Source organism: Leptodactylus fuscus, chromosome 2 (genome assembly GCF_031893055.1).
Source record: "Leptodactylus fuscus isolate aLepFus1 chromosome 2, aLepFus1.hap2, whole genome shotgun sequence".
Taxonomy (NCBI): Eukaryota; Metazoa; Chordata; class Amphibia; order Anura; family Leptodactylidae; genus Leptodactylus; species Leptodactylus fuscus.
In genome coordinates, this window is record NC_134266.1 from 104,024,043 (window position 1) to 104,050,141 (window position 26,099).

At 42.3% G+C, this 26,099-nt stretch overlaps 1 protein-coding gene across 2 annotated transcripts in view; it reads right to left on the reverse strand.

Moving 5' to 3' along the window:
- Positions 1 to 308: 308 nt before the first annotated feature.
- Positions 309 to 26,099, reverse strand: part of PPARD (peroxisome proliferator activated receptor delta) — a 98,460-nt gene continuing 72,669 nt past the window's right edge. For both annotated transcript variants that reach the window (XM_075264328.1, XM_075264327.1), the window contains exons 3-6: positions 20,221 to 20,359; positions 7,878 to 8,065; positions 7,186 to 7,636; positions 309 to 1,575 (exon numbers count right to left, since the gene is read on the reverse strand). In XM_075264328.1, coding sequence (XP_075120429.1) covers positions 1,328 to 1,575; positions 7,186 to 7,636; positions 7,878 to 8,065; positions 20,221 to 20,335 — 1,002 coding nt within the window. In that variant the 5' untranslated portion in view covers positions 20,336 to 20,359 and the 3' untranslated portion in view covers positions 309 to 1,327. The remainder of the gene's footprint in view (positions 1,576 to 7,185; positions 7,637 to 7,877; positions 8,066 to 20,220; positions 20,360 to 26,099) is intronic.

A 26,099-nucleotide genomic window follows, 5' to 3' on the forward strand; every position in this document is an offset into this window, starting at 1 on the left:
CAGTTTTGCCAGGATGGGTATGGCCATGTTGTGTTGCAGGTCATGCCCTGCTTAAATGGAACACTCATTGATCTTTATATTTGTATGTATATATTAATTATAGAAAATAATTTAATGACATTTCTTACTTAATATGATTTTAGTTTTTGAAGATTATTACAAACTACTTTTAAAGCAAACAAAAAACATAATGAGAATTCATTTTGCCAGCAACTTTTATTAAGGCACTATGTGGGAATGGAATTCTAATGTTGTATATTTAGTATTTTTCATTATATTCCCATAACCTTATTATGTTACATTCTCTAAATTAATATTTCAGATGAAAGTTTTAAAAATAATAATTTCAAAATAATTAGACAGTATTATACATGCACATGCCAAACTACAATAAAATGTCCAAAACAATTACCTTCTTACACTAAGTTCACATCCATAGGAGACTCTGTCGCAGAAATTGTTGAAAATTTTCAGAGAGAAAAGTCAGAGGCGTTTTTTCTCTGCTGATTTATGACGCACACCCAGTGGACCTCGTTATGGGGTCCGCCAATCTCCATGTGTAACCGTTGTTTCAGCGGTCTGGTTCTCTGTTGTTCAGGTGTCCTGACGGACCTGGTGCAGAGGTGAGCTTTCCCTTAGAAGTAGCTAACATGAAACTATCTTCGTATTTTAATTCAATGGTGTTGTGGTAAGACGTTTCACACAAAACTGGAGTGTATGTTTTTATGCTAATTATAGTTGAAAAATGTAAGAAAATAACATTATCATGATAGGAGTTGCATCTTCAAACATGGGATGTTCATGAATAGGTTATCAGTATGTAATCACTGAAATTTCCCCATTGTGGGACTATTAAAGGATTATTTTATCTTATCTCTTAATCCCTGGGGGTCCGACACCCAGACTCCACACAGATCAGCCAGTGGCTGCTAGTGGATGGGCAATGTGTGCAGAACCACTCCAATGCATAATTAGTGATGCTTCTGGGAAAGCCATTCCTATTGCTTGAAAAGGAGTAGTATTGCCCAAACTATCCATTATCTAGCAGCTTCCAGCACCCAAAGGCTGCTGCTACAGCTGATCTTCTTGGGGACTGGATGTTGGACCCTGGCAAATCACATATTAATAATCAAGCCTGTCGGTAGCTCATCAGTGTGACAAATTAATTTGGGACCAGAAAACCCCTTTAATTGGAAATTAACATTTTTTTGTGGACATCAGCAAGTACTAAGATGAAGTGTTAGGATATTGCTTCACTGTTAGGTTATAAGTTCAGATATAAATACGGAATTAGTATATCCTTGTTAGCATTACATCAGTATTATAGTCAGTACATGTCTCTGTAGATCTCCTGTAGCAGAGGATGCAATGATGCACTGGATTCAGTACGTTTTATACTCTGTACAAGCTCTGCATGTTCAGTCACCAATTGGCGCAGATCAGCCATCTTGTGCAAGAGTTTTGGAAATAGGAAAGGAGCATCCGGGTGAAATATCTGCAGATGACGTCTCAGAGCAATTAAAATTCTTTCTTGAATGTCTTCTACGTTGGAGGGGCTCATAAGGCCTGGGCGGTCTACATGTAGACATGCAAAAAAAAAGATTATTCAGACTTTTTGAAAAAGAATAACATTAGTAGCAAGAAAAAAACATTATATAATCAACAATAAGTTTGAAAAAGACTAGTGATAGATACATAAAAGTATTTACACGTATAGCTGGTATTAGCAGGAAGGAGTCAGTGTGATGGAATGGAAGCCAATAGAACTCACTTTTATGAAGAAATCGCAACTCCAATATCAGTAAAATGTTCATAAATGAGCCTGGCACCGTATTTTCAGATGTATTTTTTAAGTGTTGCTAGCTGTCAAGTGGTACTATATTTTTTGTGACCTTTTCACTAACAGTAGTATGGCCTTACACTGAGCATTGTTAAAGATATAAAAGTTAGAAAGATATGACTGTGAACAAATGTGTAATTCTCAGTATGGAAAGCCAAATATTCAAAATGAAGAATGTCTTGTGTATTTGCCTCAAGTGTCCTAAATGGAAATACACTTTCCTGGTTTTATATAAATGGTGCTTTATCAATGTAACATAAAAAAAAACATGAAATCATGCAGCTGCTGAAATAAGGAGCCAGCTGTAACTTCAACCGGAGCTCCCGGAGAGAAGGCAAGAAAAGTTTATTACCTTCCCTGCCTTCCCAATTACTGTGTATACACCGCTATGGGAACCGCTATGATGTAGCTGCCCTCTCACTCGGCAGTCACGTGATCCACCAGGATCAGCGTGTTAGAGCTACATACATAAACCTCTGCGGACTTTCTGTTACAGTTATACCTATGGGAAAACCGCCAGCATTTCTGTAGGTATAATTGACACGCTGCAATTTCCAAAACTGCGTCGTGTCTGCAGCACGGTTTTTACCGCAGAGTGGGTATGGGATTCACTAGAATCCCATCCACTTTGCCCTGACTGTAAAACGCTGCGATTTGTTTCCACGGTATTTCTACTGCAGGCAAATTGCTGCATTTGTGGCATGTGAGGCCCTGGCGTTAAAATTTTTTTGTGGTATAAAATGAAAAAAAAAATAAATGAAAAGTGAAATACAGACATGTTTTCCCTTCTCTTTTGTTTATATTTTCCTGGATAAAAAAAAAAATTAAAACACATGCAAAAATAAAAACATAAAAATAAAGCCCTATGTGTCACCGAAAAAAAGACGCAGAAATTAGTTGAATAACGCAAATGATAAAAATGTTACAGCTCTCAAAACGGCACATGCACAAAGCATGAAAATGTCTGGTTCTGAACCACAGATTGTCCTGGTACTGAAGGTGTTAAATTTCCATGTGACTATCTATATATATAATTTTTAAAAGTATTATATCCATATAAGGGTCCATTCACATGGAGGAAAATGGTGCGGAATTTGGTATGGAATTTTCCACGCTGAAAAAAAGCCTCCCATTGGTCGCAATGAGTTCTGCTAGCTTTTTTTTCCACTAGCGGAATTTTCTGCTATTCCTCACCTAATTCATCACCATTTTCCTCCGTGTGAATGGACCCTAACACCCATAGTGACCAATCCATGCATCCAGAACTGTCAATGGATGATGATGTCACAGCTTATCTATTCGCCTTCCCTGCACTGAACCTAGAAAACTCTCCCATAGACCTCAATGGGTCAGCACCATACAATTGTTGTCTATGGCCATAAAAAATATATATATATAAAGAGAGAGATATATATAAAAATATATATATAAAGAGAGAGAGATAGAGCAGAGGAAAAGCTCAGGTAAAATGGAAGCCTTCATAGTCATGTACAGAAAATAGAGTTGAAAACTCTACAATCAGAAAATAAAAATATTTTAGAAAAAAATACATATATTTCATAATTTGGTTTTAATAAATATTTAGGAAAAATATTTGGTGTGGAATTCGTGGCAATACACATTATTTAAGTGTATCAGAGTTTTGTTTGGCAAGTGTGACAGAGGCATCAAATTACCAGCGGAATGAGATACGGGAGCAACATTTTGTATCAATGACAATTGGGAGCCTATTGAAAGCTCTTAGATTATCTCTCATAGATATCTATTACAGGATTCCTAGGTCATCCTGTAATATGTATGTAGCCTCAATATACTACAACATATTATTATTATTATTATTATTATTATTATTATTATTATTATTATTATTACTACAATATATTGTAGTAGTGATCAGACTCTTCTAGTCTCCTAGAAAAGTTTTTTTAAAAAAATATAAAATTAAATAAAAGTTAAAATCACATCCTTTCCTTAGATTCAAAATAAAAATAAATACATGAAAACAAAACACATACACATTAGGTACCCATGTGTATGAAAATGCCCCGAAACTGTTAAAAACATATAAAAATATGATGAACGTTATAGCTGGAAAAAGATAAAAAAAATCTATGAACTACTGACTTAAAAATGAACAAAAAGCAATCAAAACATCTGACATTTCCCAAAATAGTATAAATAAAAAATACAAAACAGGATGCCTTAACCCCTTAAGGACGCAGGATAGTTTGTGACTCGGTGACTTTTTTCATATTTTCCCTTCCCCGTCTTCCAAAATTCATAACTTTTTTTATTTTCAGTCTACATAGCTATGGAAGGGCTAATTGTTTACTTTCATTTATTTCATTACAGTTGCACTTTCATTTGCCACAATACATATATTGGGATACATATAATGTTTTGATTAGCTTTTATTTATATTTTACTGCTTTTACAAATAAAACGTCTTTTTTTTTTTTTTTTTTTAATGATTTTCCTGGGATCACCATATTGTGACGCCTATAACTTTTTCCAGGGCTTTGTCAGGGCTCTTTATTTACATAAGTTGTACTTTCTATTGGTACCAATGTTTGGTATGTATGACTTTTTATTGTTATTTTTTGGGGAAAGCAAAGTGACCAAAAGCACTTTTACATTTTAATACTTCAGTGGTATCAAGCTTGGGCATGCCTACTGCTGAATTTTGGTTATTTTTTCATGTATGGGAAGGAGGAATGATTTTAGTTTTATATTTAAAAAAATAAATTATATTTATAACAAACGGCTCCCGGAAAAAAAAAATGACTGGCTTCCATTGAAATCAATGGGAGCCATCTTTTTGGTCAGGATTTTGAGGCGAATTCGGCCTCAAAATCCTGACGAAAAAACTCTGTGTGAACTCTTCTAACCACTGAGATGCTGTAGTTGCATTGAGTGTTTAAATGTCTGTGTTCAGAAACATGTCTCATCATGGGTACTGATGCTGGGTTATTGCTGTGTCAGGCTGGGGCCTCATGCTGCCAAAATTTGGCTGAATTGGAAACGCTACAGCAAAAATGCTACGTTTTACACTACCTGCAAAGTGGATAGGATTCTGGTTAATTCCATCTGCACATTGCAGAAAAAAAATCTGCAGCAGAAAGGTTGTGATGTAAAAAATGCACACATCACAGCATGTCAATTATACCTACGGAAATGCTGGTATTTTCCAGATAGGTAGAATAGAGGCAAGCACAGGACCTTCTGTGGAAAAACACTGCAAAAAAAACTCAATGCATTTTCATTGCAATTTTTTTCTGCAGCATTTATTTGCATCAATTTGCTGCCTTACCAGCAAAGTCCCAGTAGCTACAGCACTACGCCCACCTACTATGCAAATACCAAATTTAAATCTATGGCATCCACCGTCCATCTAATAATATAGTTGGTGTCCATTATGACAATGACAGACATTTGCAATGTGCTTTTGTCACACAAGGGACTCAAAGCACAGGGACCATTGTGGAGTAGTTCAGTTAGTGGCTGACGTACAGAAGCTCCTCCCCAACACTCAAGGGTCTGTTGTTTTTCTCAATTTGTCCCTTTATGTGAAATATTAAAAATAAAATATTCACTGTACAATAATTATAGTGGGCTCTGAATAAATTATTGGTCAGACCCTCCTTGTATACACTTACACAGTAGATAGCAGCACATCCCCTGATTACATGGGGTGAGCTACTGCAGACAATAATACAATGTGATCAGCCTGCAAACTAGCAGGTTTACACAGTCAGGGAGCCTTCACACGGAGTTCACGCTCCCCTCATTCAGAGATACACTAAAGACACTTATTGTCTCTCTCATTCATTCTCGCCTTGACTACTGTAACTCCTTGCTAATCGGTCTTCCCCTCACTAAACTCTCCCCTCTACAATATATTCTGAATGCAGCGGCCAGGCTCATCTATCAGTCTAGACGCTACAGCGATGCCTCTGGTCTGTGCCAGTCGTTACATTGGCTCCCTATTCATTATAGAATAAAATATAAAGTTATCACTCTCATCCACAAAGCTCTCAATAATGCTGCACCTCCATACATTTCCTCCCTCATCTCTGTCTACCGCCCAACCCGTGTTTTCCGTTCACTCAATGACCTAACACTTACATCCTCTATTATCAGAACCTCCCACGCTCGTATACAAGACTTCTTCCGAGCTGCACCACTTCTCTGGAATGCTCTACCCCGGACAATCAGATTAACTCCCAATATCTACAGTTTTAAACGCAAACTAAAGACGCATCTTTTCAGACAAGCTTATCACAATCTCTAACATAAACCCTTAACACTCCTCTATCCCCGCTCCCACATTTCCCTATATGATATGATGTCATCCCATGCTAACTTTATAGGTCCAAGCTCCAGCCACATGTTAAAGGACACGACTGTTGACGGCTCATAAAGTTTTATGTTTGTGTAATGACAGTAACCTCTATTACAAAAGCGTCTGACCTCTGCATAAGCAATGCCGCCCCTGCTACCTCTTGTGTCACCCCCTCAACCTCATAGATTGTAAGCTCTTGCGAGCAGGGCCCTCAGTCCCATTGTGTGAAATTACTTTCTTTGTAATGTATATTTCTGTCTGTATTTGAACCCTACAAATTGTACAGCGCTGCGGAATATGTTGGCGCTATAAATAAAAAAATTTTTTATTATTATTATTATTATTATTATTATTATATTATAAGTAAACACGTGTCAAAGTGACCACTGTAAAACACAATCTCATAGTCTTCAATGTGTGCCGGTCTTATGCGCGCTACACATTGAAATCAATGGGTTTAAAAGCCTCCCATTGATTTCAATGTGTAGCGCGCGTAAGACCGGCACACATTGAAGTCTATGGGATTGTGTTTCACAGTAGTCACTTTGACACCTGTTTACGTGTCTGAATGAGCGGAGCGTAAACTCTGTGTGAAGGCTCCTTCAGAAGTCAGAAATAAACATTCAAATAAATGTTTATTCAACCCAATAACAGCCCATGTAAGAGGCCCTTAAACCACCATTGTTGAACTAATAGCTAGTTGGCTGGAGCATTGTTGGCTTCAATGATTGTTGCTGAGTTTAAGACTAATGCAATATGTATTATTAGTATCTCTATGGTTGCCATTTGCTTACATATGAAAATTTAGAAGGAAATACCAGTTTAGTATAAATTATTATATTACTCAGGAAGGAGACCACTAGTGTTAGTAGATGGCGTGATAAGCAAAATAAATTAATAACTATTGATTACTGATTTCACACCTAAAGATTAGGAAAGAAGACATTGTATAGTATTTAAAGTCATATAAAAGGACAGGAATAAATATGGATAATTCTCTAACCACCACAAAGGATGATAGCAGCTACAAAGAGTGCCAGGTCACTGTCATTAAGTTCCAGTGCATTGAACTTAGAGGCAAAGTTGAATTTTGGTTCCATGATGTGACAGAAGGGGAGACGAAGGCTGCGTAAGAATTCCCGAGTCACAAAGCCACGACCTCCAGCTACCAGTAGCCCATCTTTGTTCATAAGTGAGGCAAGCAAGCAAAATATGGCTTCGTGGACTCCATATTTAAGTAGTGTGACCTGATCATTAAGGTAGAGTGTGCTGAACCCTGGAATACTCTTGGCAAAGTCAGTAAGTGCCCGAACAGTCTCCACGGAAGTGCACTGACAACGATAAAATACATGAACACCAATCTCTGTTCCAGGAGGATCGTGTGTCGGTAGTTGGTCCCAAACTGTTCCTTTTTCTGCTTGCCATAGGGTTTCCATGTCATATATCACAAAAGGCTAAAAAAAAAAAAAAAAAAAAAAAAAAGCAATGAATATTGCATTAAGGCATTGTATGTGTTTTTATTGCATGCCCACTTACAATTGAATTCATGTAGTGAAATGCTGTGACAGATAGTAGTTAGGAATATAGATAATATACAAGTTCTGTTTGTTACTATATAAAATCATTTCATTTTTATTATCATTTATACATTGGTTTATGTTTTTACTCTAATATTAACTTTCACCACTTTCTTACCGAAATGCTACTCCTGCCAGTCAAAATATCCCGGGCTCTTTTCTTTGTCATGGTAAATGAACTCATATATGAAGAGTGGATTCCTTTTGAAAGAGTCACCAGATCAGACACTGGTGAATCTGAGTCCTTAGTTGTAGACAGTACAAGTCGTCTTCTCTCTGCTTCTGGCATTCGGCCAAACCTAATTGCTTAAATTGTTTAGAATGGAAAGGTAAACAACAGGTTAACCATTGGTAAAAGCTGGAAAGTGAAAACATTTTCAATATCATTTATCTAGTTCAAAAGCAGGCCATTATCATCTGTTTCCTTCTGTACCACCAGCAGCACAATAGTGGGTATTTCTGCCCCTATGTGTTGGTAGGACAGAATGGAATTTCTTTTTTTTTTTTTTTTTTTTTTTTTTTTTGGGGGGGGGGGGGGGCAACACAGTGGCTTAGTGGTTAGTGTTTGCATGGATTTCCTCCCATATTCCAAAAACATACTGATGGGGAAAAAATTGTACATTGTGAGCCCTATATGAGGCTCACAATCCACAAAAAAAAAAAAAAAAAGGAATGGAATTTTTGCTAAATAATAAATGGTTAAATATTTAACTCCTACTCCTCAATATAAGGAGGGAAGAACCCACCACCTCCAACAAGTTTTTTTCTGTTATGTTGGTGGGAAGGTCGTTGCTTCCCCTTATTGATTTCCCCCTCCTCGCTCCTGATCTTTTCTGTTCCATTGCTAGAGGACTTTTTCAGCGGCACCACAGCTTGGTTGAGCTGCTTCGCCCATGCTTGGATACCAGTTTCTTATCTGCTCGGGTGATTGTAGTTTCCTCCTAGGTGAGCTGGTATCCTATTCTTCCTGGACCTCATGGAGACGCCGAATCCTATGTTTGCACGCTCTGCGTGTCTCTATCCCTTCTGAGATGTCATCTCTTACATCAGCATCTCCGATAGGCAGCTCCTCTGCGCTCCCTGTACTGGCAATGAGGGAGTGTTGATGCCGGCGGAACCTCACTGTATTTATTTCCACCTTTGGCTGAGATTATTATCTTTTGACCCAGTATCATCCTTTTTTAGGTATGAATAAAGATTTAAATAAATAATAATAATAATAATAAAAAAATGTGGAGCTTCTGGCAAGAAAGTAGGAGTGCCTCTCTTTGAGCCACTCCTGATCTCCTATAAAAGTCTTGCTTCTCCCTTTCCCTGCCTCTTTTATTTATTTGGCAGAGAGTTGCATGGCATGGCTTTCTTTAAGAACAGGACAATAGTGCTTTATCAGTTCTATTGTCTCTTCTTACTCTTGCTTGCTTTTATTATTGACATTTGTTGTTTTTTAAAGGTAAACATTAATTCATTTTTCTTTTTTCCCCAGCCCAAAGTGTTATGGGGCAATGTATTTTTTTAAATGTATTTTTAAAGAAGTCTTCTTCTACATCTTGTGGGGACGATTCTTTTAGACGCAAGTCTTCATCTAAACAGAAACACGTGTCCTGTAGGATCTGCTATAACCCTTTGCCCAAAAGTTACAAGTGTAACATGCGCTGTCAGTGCTGCCCTAAGAAACCCTCTGAGATATCTACTATTAGGAATGTGGTCATATGGGTCAAAGAATACATTCAGGACACTATGAAGAACTTAAAAGAGTCCTTGTCTCATATCACTAAATAACTAGGTGCATCTGTACGTTCAGATGAAGAAGTTAAGATTGTTCATCATTCTAATGCCTCCGATGATTCCGATATAGCTTCAGGTACAATTCTCTTTCCTCTGGAGAAAATCCAGAAGTTTATAAAGTCCATCAGGTCAGGCAACCATGATGTTCATCCTGGGGAAGCCTCTATGTCCACCTCTAGTGGGCCCACAGCCTTCAAAGTGGATGTCATACAGTGGAATGCAATGAACACTGAGTGGGAACACCTGGAAAAAGCCTGTGTGTTGTCCAGATTTAATACCTTGTTTACATTATCAGAAGAGCAAGATGGGAATTGGGGTCTCCCACCGAAGATAGATATGGCTGTTGCCAATCTGTCCAGGTGTACCTTAGTTCCTTCAGATGATGGGTCCAGCTTACAGGATCTGATGAATAGACATGCGAAGTGCTCTCTAAGAAGGGCTTCAATAGCTTGCTCAGTACAGTAAGCATTGCTTCTAGTGAAGTAGCAAGAAAACTGTGTTCTGACCTCACTTCTCTCAGAAGAGATACTGATTCGAGTGTCTATCGGGACAACTTGCTCACTTCCTTGAAGAATCTCTCCTTGGAAGCCAGTTTTCTTAATGAAGCCTCTTTACACCAGGTGAAACTGTGGGAAAAGGCTAATTCCCTGACTTGCTGCCCATTGTGGCTTTAACCCTGTTCAATTCCTGGCCAAACAGCTTGCCAGGTTCATAAGGTAACCACTTTATGAACCTAGCAAGCTGTTTGGCCAGGAATTGAAAAAGATTATGGAAGGATTGGTGGATAAAAAAGGAAAATCCCTTCCACAGTGCTTTCATGGGCAAGGTAGTCAGGACAAGGACATGGGCAAGGGGGGGGGAGAAGAGGGTGCCGCCGAAGCTGGGTGCCGCAGTAAGGGGGGGTTGCCGATGCACGACGTACCTTAACCGACAATTGCAGACGAAGTCGCGGGCAGATGCTAGTGGAGTACATAAAAGAGCGCTCCTACACTCCGCCAATCAGCTGAAAGGCAAGGCAATCAGAGTGAGGTCAGACAATATGACAACAGTTCTCTATCTCTACCTGAACAAGAAGGGAGGAACTTGATCCCAACCCCTTCTAAGTGAAGTAGATAAGCTCTTGAGTTGGGCAGAGAAGAATCTAATATATCTCTCTGCCATGCATATCAGAGAATAGCTGAATGTTATAGCAGAGTGGAGGTCACACTGTTACAGGGAAATGATCTCTTCATCCAGAGGTCTTTCAGGCTATTTCCCTGAAATGCGGTTCTCCAGAAGTAGATCTGATAAGATAAGATAATCCTTTAATAGTCCCACAATGGGGAAATTTCAGTGATACAGTTTCATAGACGGTACAATAGTATATAACAAGAGAGAAACACATACAAGCTCATGGCAGATAGAGAAATCCTAGGAATCATAGCAACTAAAAAAGAAAGAAACACAGACACACTGTAGGATCATTTAGTTCTCTGTGCGGAGTGATGTTAATAATACAGCCCGACCGTGGTTGGAGGACATGAAGAGGAGGGATCACAGCATGTAGATATAACAGGCAGAAACGTTTTTTGCAGAGGTGGGGGACATAGGCAGCTATCATGATAACATGTGGCAGCTCCTTTGGTAGGTGGTGAGATCTCATTCTCACAGCTGATAGTTCGGTATCTTACATCAGCACTATTGTCCTTTAACCACAAAAAAAAATGCCCCAAATGTCCTTCATCACAAGCCATCCTCCTTTCTTTTTACCACTGTGTTCTACTGCTCAAAGAAGTCTGAAGCCAACCAGGTATACATGGTGCTCTCTTGCCAAGCTTCCATAAACTCATGGGGTAGGTGGGTGATGGTACGTTCCCAGGCTGTAACAGAGTCTCACGTGTCCACGGTAAAATAAAGAAATACCAGTCAGCCGTAGGCATCTTCACACATGAGCAATAGACGCCAAAAATCATCTCCTTGAAAGTAGAAGTCTGCACTTTCCTGCAGGTCTCTCCTCCAGTTTTCTCTGCCTCATGGTGACCATGCTGTCCTTATCTCATGGGAGGATGGTAACAGGCACATGTGCACACAGGAAAAACTCCAGGTCTTGAGTCATTGTCCATGCTGTAACAATAGAAACAAAAGGAAAAAAATACTCCACAGGGTCTTCCATTCGATTTATAGTTGCTAATTCATAGTGCTAGTTTGCTTGGTTAGAGGATTCTTGAAGATACAGACAAAAAGAGTGAAAAGGAAAGATAAAAGTTGCTCACAGCTTGGAGCTCTGTATCGAGGCAGCCACTCAGTGCAGCGCCAGGAAGTAGTCTGGTGACTGATGGCTACCAGATTCAGTGCCAATGTGGAGAAGATTCACATGCTCTCTTTAATAGGAGGACAATCCCTTGGCTGTGGATGCCCTATCCATCCCTTGGAGGTTCAGGCTGGCATACATATTGCCTCCAGTGTCCAAAAGTATTGATTAAGATCAGGTAGGACCAAGCCTCAGTAATTGGCATCATTCCATTCTGGCCAAAAAGAGCTCATACAAATGATTTACGGAACATTTGTGTATCCCGATTCAGAATCTGGTGTCTCAGGGCCTACGGCTTTGCCAAGATCTGAAATCCTTCAATATGACTGCCTGGATGTTGTCTATTCTTTACTATGATCTAGAAGACTTTCTGAAACTTAATACTCTCTCTAGAGCAGACGCCACTAATGAGAATTATGTCAGGATACAAACCATCTTAATCTCCTGGGCTTCAACAAGGAAGGGGCTTGAGAGTTTTGTTCCTTCTATTCCAGACATTTTGGAGTTCCAGCAGGGCGGTCTGTACAAAGGTCTTATCAGCCTGTTTGGGGATTCAGCTATCTCAAGAACCACTGGTAAAGAAATTCCTTAGGAGTGCATCCAGACTAAGAGCTCGTTCACACGGAGTAAACATGGTGCGCAATGCACCGCGTGTACGGGACGTTTGTGCCGCGATTTTGACGGTGCGTTTACGCGGAGCTAACGTGACCGCAAACATGCACCGTTAAAATCGCGGCGCAAACGTCCCGTGCACGCGGCACATTGCGCGCCACGTTTACTCCGTGTGAACGAGCCCTAATTCTGCCTATTACTCCTCCGATTCCCCAGTGGGATTTTTCGACAGTTCTATGAGGTTTGTGTGAGCCTCCATTTGAAGCTCTAGATGAAGTAGAGCTCAAATTTCTTACACTCAAGATGGCAGACTTCTTGATGGCAGTGACCTCAGCTAAAAGAGTTAGCAAACGGCAAGCTTTATCTTCTGTGGAACCTTATGTCTCTTTCCATGTGGATAGAGTCTAGCTACAGTTTATGTTAGAATTTTGTCCCAAAGTATCCTCATATACCAACTTGAACCAGGTAATATCTCTGCCTGTGTTCTTTCCAGATCCAATTACTCCAGAAAAGATTAAGCTTCACTCCGTAGATGTTGCTAGATGTCTAAGGATTTATATTGGAAGACCTTTAAACCTTTAAGATGGCCAGGGAATCTATTTCTTTCCTTTGCTGATAAAAAACAAGGGGCTTAAAGCTTTTAAGGAAACAATAAGTTTAACTTTAACATCCCAGGGTTTGGAGCCCCTTGAACTTTTTAGGACTCATTCCACTACCTCTTGGGCTGAAATGAACTCTGCTTCTCTGGAGCAGATTTGTTCCATGGCTTCATATAAACCATTATAGATTTAATTATTTGGGGTTCGGAGGCCACTTCCTTTGGCTGTACCATTCTAAATACTGTTCTTCAAGAAGGTCCTCCCTAGGGACTTTTCTTGTTAGATCCCTATTATTGTTCTGCTGGTGGGAGAGATGGGAAGCAAAGATTATGATGTTAATCTGTTTTCCCTTAGTTCCAACAGCAGCTCAAGGCTCGCTCACTTTGTGTCTATGTATTTGTCCTTATAATTACACCTGGGGGGGGGTAGTACTTGCTTTCTTATATTGAGGATGAGGAGTTAAATACTTAACCATTTCTTATTTAGTAAAAATGATTACTATTAATAGTAAAATGCCAGCAGACACTCGCAGTTGGCGCTTTTGGACGAAGAATTGATGGGAGCACGAGAAAAGAGGTGGTCCGGAGAAGAAGACAGAACCGTCTCTGGAGAGTTTTTCAAGCAGCACTGGGGACGCCCCCAGTGCTGTTAAAGTGCAAGGGAATGCCCTCAGTGCTGCGAGAAAACTTATTTACATAAGGAAGAAAGAAGATACTTCTCAGGAACAGTGGTGCAGATCAGAATAATAAAGGTAAGAGAAGAATAGCCTTTCTTAAGGCTATTCCTACGTGTATTTGGTTTAAAAAGGATATTCTAATGATAGAATCCCTTTAACTTAGTGTAACATTGTGTAACATTGCTGCGCTCCAGTTTACTTCAAATAGCAAAAAAAATCTTTGGACAGTATTTAGTGCAATTGGATTGTTTCCGAACTGGTCAGTAGGTATGAAATATAAAAAAAAATTAAAAAAAACTTCAGAGTCTTCAGTAGATTGGGCAGTAGGTGGCACTATTGTTGAGAGATTAAAATACATGAAAAAATTGTATAAACCTGTTATTTCAAGAATTGCCAGTAGCAGTCACTATTGTATAAGGAATGAGAACAGCAGCATCAGCTTTAGCGCTGTCTCCCACAGACTCAATACATGAAATGCTATTAGTGCAATATGGAGACAGTAAGGTAGCTATGGAGATCTAAGGCAAAGCGTAAACCAGTAATAGTGAGACAGACAACTTAGCTATAGTAGCTTGCAAAAGTATTCATATCGCTTGAGCTTTTTCACATTTTGCCACCTTGTCACCGCAAACTTAAATGTATTTTATTGTGATTTTAACTGATAGACCAATACAAAGTAGTAGATAATTGTGAAGTGGAAGGAAAATGATACATGGTTTTCAAAATTTAAATCAAATAAAAATCTGAAAAGTGTGATATGCAAAAGTATTCAACCCCCTGTACTCTGATACCCTAAATAAAATCCAGTGCAATCAAATGTCTTCAGAAGTCACTTAATTAGTTAATAGAGTCCAGCTTTGTGTAATTTAATCTCAGTAGAAATACACCTGTTCTGAGAAGGCCTCAGTGGTTTGTGAAGCTAGGTTCACCCCCAAACAGAAACCTAATCCGCTTAAAAAAGCATTTAAATTTGGAAACCCGTGGACTCCATAGACTGTATTTGAGTCCGCCAGGTTTCTGCCGAAAAAGGCAAAAATGCTGTGGGGAGGCTTTTCTTCAGTAGGGACATAGAAGGTGGTCAGAGTTGATGGGAAGATGTTGGAAGATGCAAAGGACTTGAGATTGGGAGGCGATTCACTTTCCAGCAAGACAATGACCCTAAACATACAGCCAGGGCTACAGTGGAATGGTTTGGATAAAAGAATATTCATGTGTTAGAATGGCTCAGTCAAAGTCCAGACCTAAATCCCATTGAGCATCTGTGGCAAGACATGAAAATTACTGTTCACAGATGATCTCCATCCAATGTTGCTGAGCTCGAGCTATTTTGCAAAGAAGAATGATGAAAAGTATCAGTCTCTAGATGCACAAAGCTGGTAGAGACATACCCCAAAAGACTTGCAGCTGAAAAGTTACTGTCCGTTTGTGATCGTTATGATAGGTGGTCATTTTTTTTTTTTTTTTTTAACTGGACACCTTCTGAACGGAATCCGACGTTAGTGTGAACCCGACCCTTGAAAGAAGAGGCGAGATACAGAGAAATCCCCCCACAGTTGTCTGACTGGACTAAAGGTGAATATGAGGAACACAATATGAGACCTTTTGTGATTTCCCTGCCATCTTATAACCGGGACACAATGAATGGCCTCAGGCACATTGAGGACATTCATGTGCCCCCTGGAACACATCTTCCCAGTTTGGACGTGGAAGCGTTATACAGCTCCATACCCCACGACAAGGGGTGTGGAGCTGTAATACACAATCTTGGAACATGGCCGTCTCATTTTGTCCATCATAACAACTTTGTTATGAGTTTGTTAGACTTTGTACTTACTCAAATTGTACTTACTTAATTCATTTCTTTCTTACGAGCACTTCTTCCATCAGAGGCGGGGCACTGCTGTGGGGAGCGCCTACTTACACTAACATCTATTTGGTCTGATGGGAGGAGCACCACGTCTTTACAGAGTCTCATGAAGAATGGACATCTGATTTATTTTTTTTTTTTCTATCCTTTATTTTGTCTATGTGTGGCCACCCCAGAGCTGTGTTGTGAATCACAGTCTCTCAAGTGTCTTGTTAGTATACGGCAATATTGTCACTGAATTGGTTTCATGAGAATTTGATGAACATACTGTCAGGATACGGAGTCGCCGCGGTCTCCTTGCTGCACGGCGTCTCCCTGGGAGACGTGTTAGGAGTTCTATTGGGTGTGCTTAGGTCATTAAGGGTTAATCTTTTCCTTGCTTTCAGTCTCCATGCCATTAGCCATCAGGTGTGTTCTCTGCTGCTATTTAAACCCCACCCAGGCATGGATCCTTGCCAGCCATTCACTTGGGTTTCCTGATTCCCCTGCTCAGTCTGATTCCCTGTCTGTTTGTATCCTATCTGTTTCTTGTTTTTTTTTATACCCGGCTTGTATTTTGACTATCCCTTTGTCTTTTGATTTGGTACCTTAATTATATCGCCTGGCTCGACCTCTTGCCCGTCTGACCTCGCCTTCTCTTCTGTGTCTTGCTGGGACTTCTGGTCCTCCCTGGTTCCATGTTGTTTTAGTCTTTTGTTTGGCATTGCATTTACACTGTGCTTTCTGTTTAGGTGTGACCCCATGACTCCAGTCCCTAGTACTTTCAGGGTCTCCTCTTCCCTTATCCTAGCCGTCGGGATAGAAGTGTAGGAGTCGTGGTAGGCGCGCTTCAATTAGGAAGTGCATTGGTCTGCCTCATCTCAGATACTACAGCATAGTCATAGCCGCAGGGACTACGACCCCTTTTGTCCTTAGCTGCACAGTGTTGCTTTCCAGCTGTGTCACTTTGCACTGCTTGACCCTGACTCCAATCCTTACATAATGGCTGGCCCTTACCCTAGACAGGCCGCCTGGCGGTTTAGTATGGATGCCGAACACTCCATAACTGACCGCCTGGACGAACTGTCAAGGCAGGTGCAGGGCATGGCTGGGTTAATTAACCAAGTCTCGCAGCGTCTGGAGGCTTTGGCTGATCCAGCATCAGCCGCTGCAGGTTCTTCTATTCAAACGCCAGTTTTTGCCATATTGAATGCCCGTCAGGATCCTAAAATGCTCTTGCCTGACCATTTTGACGGTAAACCAGACAGATTCCGAACATTTCGTGAATCTTGCCATTTATTCTTTTGTTTTAATTTCCTTTCTTCTGAAGCAGAGCAGGTGGTGCTAGTGGTGTCCCTTCTACGAGGGTCACCACAAGACTGGGCCTTGGCTCTACCTGCTGGAGCTCCTGAATGGAATTCGTTAAATAAGTTTTTTCAAACATTAGGTCAGATTTATGATGACCCTAATAGAGTTGCCTTGGCCGAGTCCCATCTGTTGTCTATTCAGCAGGGAGTTAGAACTGCCGAAGATTATTGTACGGAGTTTCGTCACTGAAGCTCCCAGTCAGGGTGGACAGACAGACCTTTGTTAACCCTTTTTAGACAAGGCTTATCTGATTCTGTAAAAGATGCTCTAGTAAGTCATCCAGTCCCTGAAAATCTAGGAGACTTTATGTCCTTGGCTATTTCTATTGATAGGAGGCTTAGGGAAAGGCGTAGAGAGAAATTAAGCAAACCTGGGTCCTCAGCTAAATCCTGGTCTGTCCTTTCGGAACCTATACCTCCTTCTGCTGTTCCTACCTCTAGTTCTATACCTGAAGAAGAACCAATGATATTGGGGTCCACAACCACCTCCAGGAGAAAGTATCGCCTAGAAAACGCTCTGTGTCTGTATTGCGGCAAACCTGGACATATTCTGAGAAACTGTCCAACCAGACTTAAACCACCGCCGGGAAAACGCCAATGCCTGAGTGATTTCCGGGAGGGTCACTCAGGCACACAGGTACCTCCTAATAATATTGAGAAATGTTTACTCCCTGCTATTCTTGTTAATGGTAACAAAACGTTTGCATGTCAGGCGATGGTGGATTCAGGTGCCGCCATGAACTTCATCCATGAAGTTGTGGCGCTAGATCTAGGAATTGAATTAATTCACTTGAAATACCCATTTCAGGTATCTGGAGCAGATCTAACCCCTTTGTCTGAAGGGAAAATCTTAGCCCGTATGGCTGAGGTGCAGTTTTTTGTCGGCAGTTTACATGTTGAAAAAGTGTCATTTTTTGTTATGAAAAAACTGGCTGCAGACGTTATTCTTGGTTTACCCTGGTTGCGTGTACATAATCCAGTGTTTAATTGGGAAACTTCGGAGTTGGTTAGATGGGGAGATTTCTGTACTTCTCATATTAATACTGTTTGTACTATCAAAAACGATATAAAAATTCCAGAATTTATTACTGACTTCAAAGACGTCTTTGACGAGCTCAGTGCAGAGGCCTTGCCTCCACATCGACCTTATGACTGCGCAATTGATTTGGTTCCTGGAGCTAAACTACCCAAAGGTCGTATTTTTAACCTTTCAGCTCCAGAGCGCGAGTCCATGCGCCAGTACATTAAAGAGAGCCTATCTAAAGGACATATCCGACCTTCAGTTTCTCCTGTGGGGGCGGGGATTTTCTTTGTTGAAAAAAAAGATGGTGGCCTCCGACCTTGTACTGACTACAGGGAATTGAATAAGATTACGGTCAAAGACCAACATCCTCTGCCACTCATCCCGGATCTTTTTAACCAGGTGGTGGGGGCTCGATGGTTTTCTAAACTTGACCTCCGCGGAGCTTACAACTTGATTCGGATAAGAGACGGGGATGAGTGGAAAACCGCATTTAATACCCCTGAAGGTCATTTTGAATACCTAGTTATGCCTTTTGGTTTGAGCAATGCTCCGGCGGTATTTCAACGTTTTGTGAATGACATTTTTAGGGATCTGTTAGGTAGATATCTAGTAATTTATTTAGATGCCATCCTCATGTTCTCACCGGACTGGGAGTCACATCAGCAACATGTAAAAGAGGTTCTTCTTAGGCTACGTCAAAACCATCTCTGTGCTAAGTTATCCAAGTGTCAATTTGGAGTCCAGGAGATAGGTTTTTTGGGATACATCCTTACTCCTGGTACCATTGGTATGGATCCCAGAAAGGTATCTGCAGTACTTGAATGGGAGAAACCTACTACCTTAAAAGAAGTTCAAAGGTTTCTAGGTTTCGCCAACTATTACCGAAAATTTATCCGAAATTTTTCTTCTATTGTTAAACCTCCCACCGATTTGATCAAAAAGGGGGCGGATCCGGCCTCCTGGACACCAGAGACGGAGGTAGCGTTCGCCACCTTAAAACAACTTTTTACTTCTGCCCCAGTCCTGGTCCATCCTGATCCTGAATTGCCCTTTATTGTAGAGGTTGATGATTCAGAAGTAGGTGTAGGAGCGGTCCTGTCTCAGGGCACTGAACCATTTACCAACCTCCAACCTATCGCCTACTTTTCCAGGAGGTTCTCCACTACAGAAGCCAATTATGATATTGGCAATAGAGAGCTTCTGGCGATTAAGTGGGCCTTTGAAGAGTGGAGACACTTCCTGGAGGGGGCCAGACATAAAATTACTGTACTACTGACCACAAAAACTTATTATATTTAGACAAGGCGAAAAGATTAAATCCCCGTCAAGCCAGGTGGGCTCTATTTTTCACTAGGTTCCACTTTGTAATTACCTACCGTCCCGGCTCAAGGAACACTAAGGCAGATGCCTTGTCTAGAAGTTTTGGTCTTAGTGGTAGTTCTGATGGGGAACCTGAAAATATACTTGCTCCTGGGGTGGTAGTGGCAGTTTTGACCTCGGATCTTGAAACCCGTATTCTCAACACTCAGGATGCTGCCTCTAGTGCGCTACCACCAGGTAAATTGTTTGTCCCTAGTCACCTCCACTTGGAGCTCTTAGAGGAGATCCACTCCTCTGTTCTGGCAGGTCATCCAGGCATTACTGGTACTGGGAATCTGTTATCACGTACGTATTGGTGGCCATCTTGGCAACAGGATGTAAAAAATTTTGTTCATTCTTGCGAGACCTGTGCCAGATCTAAGGTGCCCCATCAACTTCACAGCATTTTTGCTGCAGATTTTTTTCTGCAATGTGTGGATAAAATTAGCCAGAATCCCATCCACTTTGCAGGTACGCAGTGTTTTTTGATGTGGCATTTTTGCTGCGTATTTGCAACACAGGGCCCAGTCTAAAGATGTTTTCCCATCTCCCTATTTCTGCTATCTGTTCTTCTCACTTCCTGTATTCTTCAGCAAGCTGGTAAGAGGGCTTTGACTGTTTCATGAAAAGGACACTATGAAGTACCTCATATAGTTTTTGCATTTACTGAGAGATTATTTATTATGATTACTAGAATTCTAATATAAATGCAGATAAAATAATATGCACAGTAAATCTATACACATACACATGAAATAACCATACACATGCCAGATATTTCCGGCAGCAGAAAGTTTCCAATGGAAATAAAGGATTTAGCATATTGATATTTAGCATGTCCTATTCCTTACTTTTACATACAACAATTTTCATAAAGGTAAATAGCTAAATATTGCTGCTTACCATTGTGGGACATTCCCAGGTTCAGACACTTATTGAAGCGACAATATTGACATTTATTTCGGTTTTTCTTTTGTATCTTGCAGTTGCGATCACAATGTTCATATTGAAGCCTCATCCTTAGCGTCCGTCGAAAGAAACCCTATACAGATAAGGGGCATCAATACTAAATTAACAAATATCTTAAAGATGAACTGAATAAAAAAAATCGTATAATAAATCTTTTTTTGTAGAAACTGAGAAATTATAAGTAAAACTATTAAGATAAATAAAGTAATGTAACCTACAGAAGCGTGGCTAGAGGGGAAAAGGGGGGGGGGTCAATGGCCCTGGGCCCACTCACTCTGTTGGACCCAGCACTGCCGTAGACAGATGCCGAACCTTTAACTAATATCGGCATCTGCAGGACACTGATATAGTTAAAACGCCTACTGCAATTGTCTAACTTGTAACCTGTAAGCCACTTTAGGCCTGCAGTTTACAAGATGCCGTGAAAATAGACAAGATGTCTGCTTCCAGATATCCTGTGTTTGGTGACATCATCTTGTAGTGAGACATAAGAAGAGGAGGTGGCCGTGGTGGTTTAGTTCATCAAGGGATTGCAAGCTGATAAGTAGAACTTTTCATTTTTTTCCTTTTTTTTAGAGCAGTTGAGGCTGTATATTAATATAAGGGGTCGTTAGGTGGCATTATGGCTACAAGAGAGGTGGGAGATCATTTATATAAGTGGCATCATTTATATAAGGAGTATTTAGGAGGCAAAATTAATAGAAGGGGTTTCATTTATATAAGGGGTTGTTAGGGGGCATTTTAAATATAAGGAAGGAACACTTATATAAGAGGTCATAAGGGGCAAAATTAAATGAAGCGGGCATCATTTATATAAGGGCTCATTAGGGGGCATTAACAATATAAAGGCAGAATATTTATATAAAGGGCCATTAAGGGGGCAGTATTTATGTCAGGAAACATCAGGGGCATGGTAGAAGGAGGTAATAGTTTAATTAAGGAGGCACTTGCGCTTTATTAAGGGGGGTTTCCAGCTTATTTTAGTGATAATTTATCCTCAGGATAGATTAGCAATAATGTATCAGTGGAGCTCCACTGATCAGTTATAAGGACCCTGGCACCTAAACAGGAATGCTGTCAATTTTATTGTGATCATGTGATGTATTTACAGCCTTGTCACACAGAATTGTAAAGGATGAGGCTATAGTGACATCACATGGCCACTATGAAATGAATGATACAATGTAAATAGAGAAGAGGTCATGGCACTTGCAGAAGTATCATGATTCCTTCATACTGCTGATCAGTGGGGGGTTCTGAGTGTTGGAACACCAATTATTTTTTTTTATTGATGACCTGGACCTGACCGTCATACCTCCCAACCGTCCCGATTTCCGCGGGACAGTCCCGATTTGGGTGACATGTCCCGCGGTCCCGGTTGGAGGGAGGTATGTCCCGATTTCAACTCAGATCTGCCGCTGCCCGCCTCTCTCCCTGACACACGCGGCTGAAGCTGCTCGCGTGCTCGCTTCGCCGCTGCATCTCTCTCTCGCTGACACATGCGGCTGAAGCGAGGAGCTGACCTGTGTCAGCTCCTCGCTTCACTGCTGCCGCCGGCTCCTGGCTTGTAGACGCGATGTACAAGCCAGGAGCCGGCGGCAGCAGTGAAGCGAGGAGCTGACACAGGTCAGCTCCTCGCTTCAGCCGCATGTGTCAGCGAGAGAGAGACGCAGCGGCGAAGCGAGCATGCGAGCAGCTTCAGCGCATGTGTCAGGGAGAGAGGCGGGCAGAGAGCGGCGAGGGAGCGGAGGAGAAGGTAAGTTTAATGTGGAGGTGGAACGTGAATCTGGGGGCAGATGAAGGAGAGGACGGCATGACACTGGGGGCAGAGATGGAGAAGACATGATTCTGGGGGCAGAGATGGAGGGACAGGAATCTGGGGGCAGAGATGTGGGACATGAATCTGGGGGCAGAGATGGGGGACATGAATCTGGGGGCAGAGATGGAGGGACATGAATCTGGGGGCAGAGATGAAGGGACATGAATCTGGGGGCAGAGATGTGGGACATGAATCTGGGGGCAGAGATGGAGGGGACATGAATCTGGGGGCAGAGATGGAGGGACATGAATCTGGGGGCAGAGATGGAAGAGGGACATGAAACTGGGGGCAGAGATGGAGAGGACATGAATCTGGGGGCAGAGATGGAGGGACATGAATCTGGGGGCAGAGATGGAGGGACATGAATCTGGGGGCAGAGATGGAGGGACATGAATCTGGGGGCAGAGATGTGGGACATGAATCTGGGGGCAGAGATGGAGGGACATGAATCTGGGGGCAGAGATGGAAGAGGGACATGAAACTGGGGGCAGAGATGGAGAGGACATGAAACTGGGGGCAGAGATGGAGAGGACATGAATCTGGGGGCAGAGATGGAGGGACATGAATCTGGGGGCAGAGATGGAGGGACATGAATCTGGGGGCAGAGATGGAGGGACATGAATCTGGGGGCAGAGATGGAGGGACATGAATCTGGGGGCAGAGATGGAGGGACATGAATCTGGGGGCAGAGATGGAGGGGACATGAATCTGGGGGCAGAGATGGAGGGACATGAATCTGGGGGCAGAGATGGAAGAGGGACATGAAACTGGGGGCAGAGATGGAGAGGACATGAATCTGGGGGCAGAGATGGAGAGGACATGAATCTGGGGGCAGAGATGGAGGGACATGAATCTGGGGGCAGAGATGGAGGGACATGAATCTGGGGGCAGAGATGGAGGGGACATGAATCTGGGGGCAGAGATGTGGGACATGAATCTGGGGGCAGAGATGGAGGGGACATGAATCTGGGGGCAGAGATGGAGGGACATGAATCTGGGGGCAGAGATGGAAGAGGGACATGAAACTGGGGGCAGAGATGGAGAGGACATGAATCTGGGGGCAGAGATGGAGAGGACATGAATCTGGGGGCAGAGATGGAGGGACATGAATCTGGGGGCAGAGATGGAGGGACATGAATCTGGGGGCAGAGATGGAGGGACATGAATCTGGGGGCAGAGATGGAGGGACATGAATCTGGGGGCAGAGATGTGGGACATGAATCTGGGGGCAGAGATGGAGGGGACATGAATCTGGGGGCAGAGATGGAGGGACATGAATCTGGGGGCAGAGATGGAAGAGGGACATGAAACTGGGGGCAGAGATGGAGAGGACATGAATCTGGGGGCAGAGATGGAGAGGACATGAATCTTGGGGCAGAGATGGAGGGACATGAATCTGGGGGCAGAGATGGAGGGACATGAATCTGGGGGCAGAGATGGAGGGACATGAATCTGGGGGCAGAGATGGAGGGACATGAATCTGGGGGCAGAGATGTGGGACATGAATCTGGGGGCAGAGATGGAGGGGACATGAATCTGGGGGCAGAGATGGAGGGACATGAATCTGGGGGCAGAGATGGAAGAGGGACATGAAACTGGGGGCAGAGATGGAGAGGACATGAATCTGGGGGCAGAGATGGAGAGGACATGAATCTGGGGGCAGAGATGGAGGGACATGAATCTGGGGGCAGAGATGGAGGGACATGAATCTGGGGGCAGAGATGGAGGGACATGAATCTGGGGGCAGAGATGTGGGACATGAATCTGGGGGCAGAGATGGAGGGGACATGAATCTGGGGGCAGAGATGGAGGGGACATGAATCTGGGGGCAGAGATGGAAGAGGGACATGAAACTGGGGGCAGAGATGGAGAGGACATGAATCTGGGGGCAGAGATGGAGAGGACATGAATCTGGGGGCAGAGATGGAGGGACATGAATCTGGGGGCAGAGATGGAGGGACATGAATCTGGGGGAAGAGATGTGGGACATGAATCTGGGGGCAGAGATGGAGGGGACATGAATCTGGGGGCAGAGATGGAGGGACATGAATCTGGGGGCAGAGATGGAAGAGGGACATGAAACTGGGGGCAGAGATGGAGAGGACATGAATCTGGGGGCAGAGATGGAGAGGACATGAATCTGGGGGCAGAGATGGAGGGACATGAATCTGGGGGCAGAGATGGAGGGACATGAATCTGGGGGCAGAGATGGAGGGACATGAATCTGGGGGCAGAGATGTGGGACATGAATCTGGGGGCAGAGATGGAGGGGACATGAATCTGGGGGCAGAGATGGAAGAGGGACATGAAACTGGGGGCAGATGAAAGGTGTATATGAAACTGGGGGAGAGATAGAGGGGGGACATATAATTTACGGGTGACTGTAGGAGGATTATACTGTGTGCGGGCACATGAAAAATTAACGAGTGGGCGGAGTCAACACAAAAGTGGGTGGGGCTAAATTCGCGGCGGCGCGCTATGCGCGCCGCACATTTTGTCCCTCTTTCGGTTCTTCAAAAGTTGGGAGGTATGCTGACCGTTATTACACATTATTGGGCCCACTGCAAAGGTTTCATAAGTGCCCCTCCCCCACCACCACTTACATGATCCATAGGTTAATATACCCTCCAGCTACCCCCGCAGTTTAATGCCCCCCTTCAGCTACCCCCACAGTTTAATATCCCCTTCAGCTACCTCAGTTTAATGTCCAGCATCCCTCCCAGCTTAATGTTCACCTCCAGCTGCTGCCATAGTTTAATATCCCCCTCCATTTGCCACCTGTTTAATGTCCCCCTCCAGCTACCCCCACAGCTGAATGTCCCCATGCAGTTTCCCCCACAAAATTATGACCCTCTCCTACAAAACAAACTTAAGTATAAGTGTGCTAATGTAAGTGTATATTATCAGCCCCCCAAAAAAAGAGTATGGAAAGTTTTGATAAGGGAACTCAGTGATTTCATTATAATGATTAATTTTACTGCTTTTATAGTCCCAACATATTCCCTTGTGTTTTGCATGGTCATCAGTCAATATAAAATTCCTATCAGTAGGTCTTTGGAGTTTGGGAAGAAACCCACGCAAACAAGGGAAGAACATACAAACTCCATGCAAATATTATCCCTGGCCAGGTTCAAATCCAGGACCCCAGTGCTGCAAGGCAAAAGTGCTAACCACGGATTATTAAAAGATGCACACAATTCTGTGATTATATACGTCACATACTTTGGGGGGGATTTAGAGCCCTTTCACACAGCCATATTTGTTCCATAAATTAGAGTTTGTGTGTTAGCTGTAAATACCTAATCCATTGTGACTCTAATAAACTTTCAGCATCCTATCCTAGTGGTTTATAATATTATAACCTTTAAAACTATTGCAGCTATACTGTTCTGTACCATATGTGTAAAAGGGCCCTGATCATGAATTAGGATGACTCCTCCATCCTCCATAAATGCTTCAAATATATTGGGCACTGAAATGGCATAATGGCATATTTACTTTGCACCTAAATTTTTGAGAATAATTCTTGGGATAAAAATATTCTCTATACCTTATGATAAATTCCTTGGGAGATGGTTTGTAGCATGGGTTACATTTTTGTGGTCAATTTTTTAATTTTATTTCAGAGCCTCTGTAAATGCCTGCCAATGTAGTACAAAATTATTAACCTCAAATGCAGATGGTTGCCCTTTCACTGGAGAGAGGACTTTTCAGAGTGCCTTAAGCTGGGCATTACGTATTAGGCACTGCAGTAGCAACCATCTGGGAAAATTTAAATTTTTATTTTGCATTGTCTACTATGCATTTCCTTTTGAAAAACATCTTTGTCAAAATAATCACTATACTTTGATACTTTTGATGGGTGCAGTTTCCAAAATGAGGACACTACTTCGTATTTTCCACTGCACTAGCACCTGAGGGGCTCTGCAAATGCATTATGGCATCTGAAAATAATTCTGCCCTCCAAACGCCCAATGGAGCCTCTGTGCCCTGC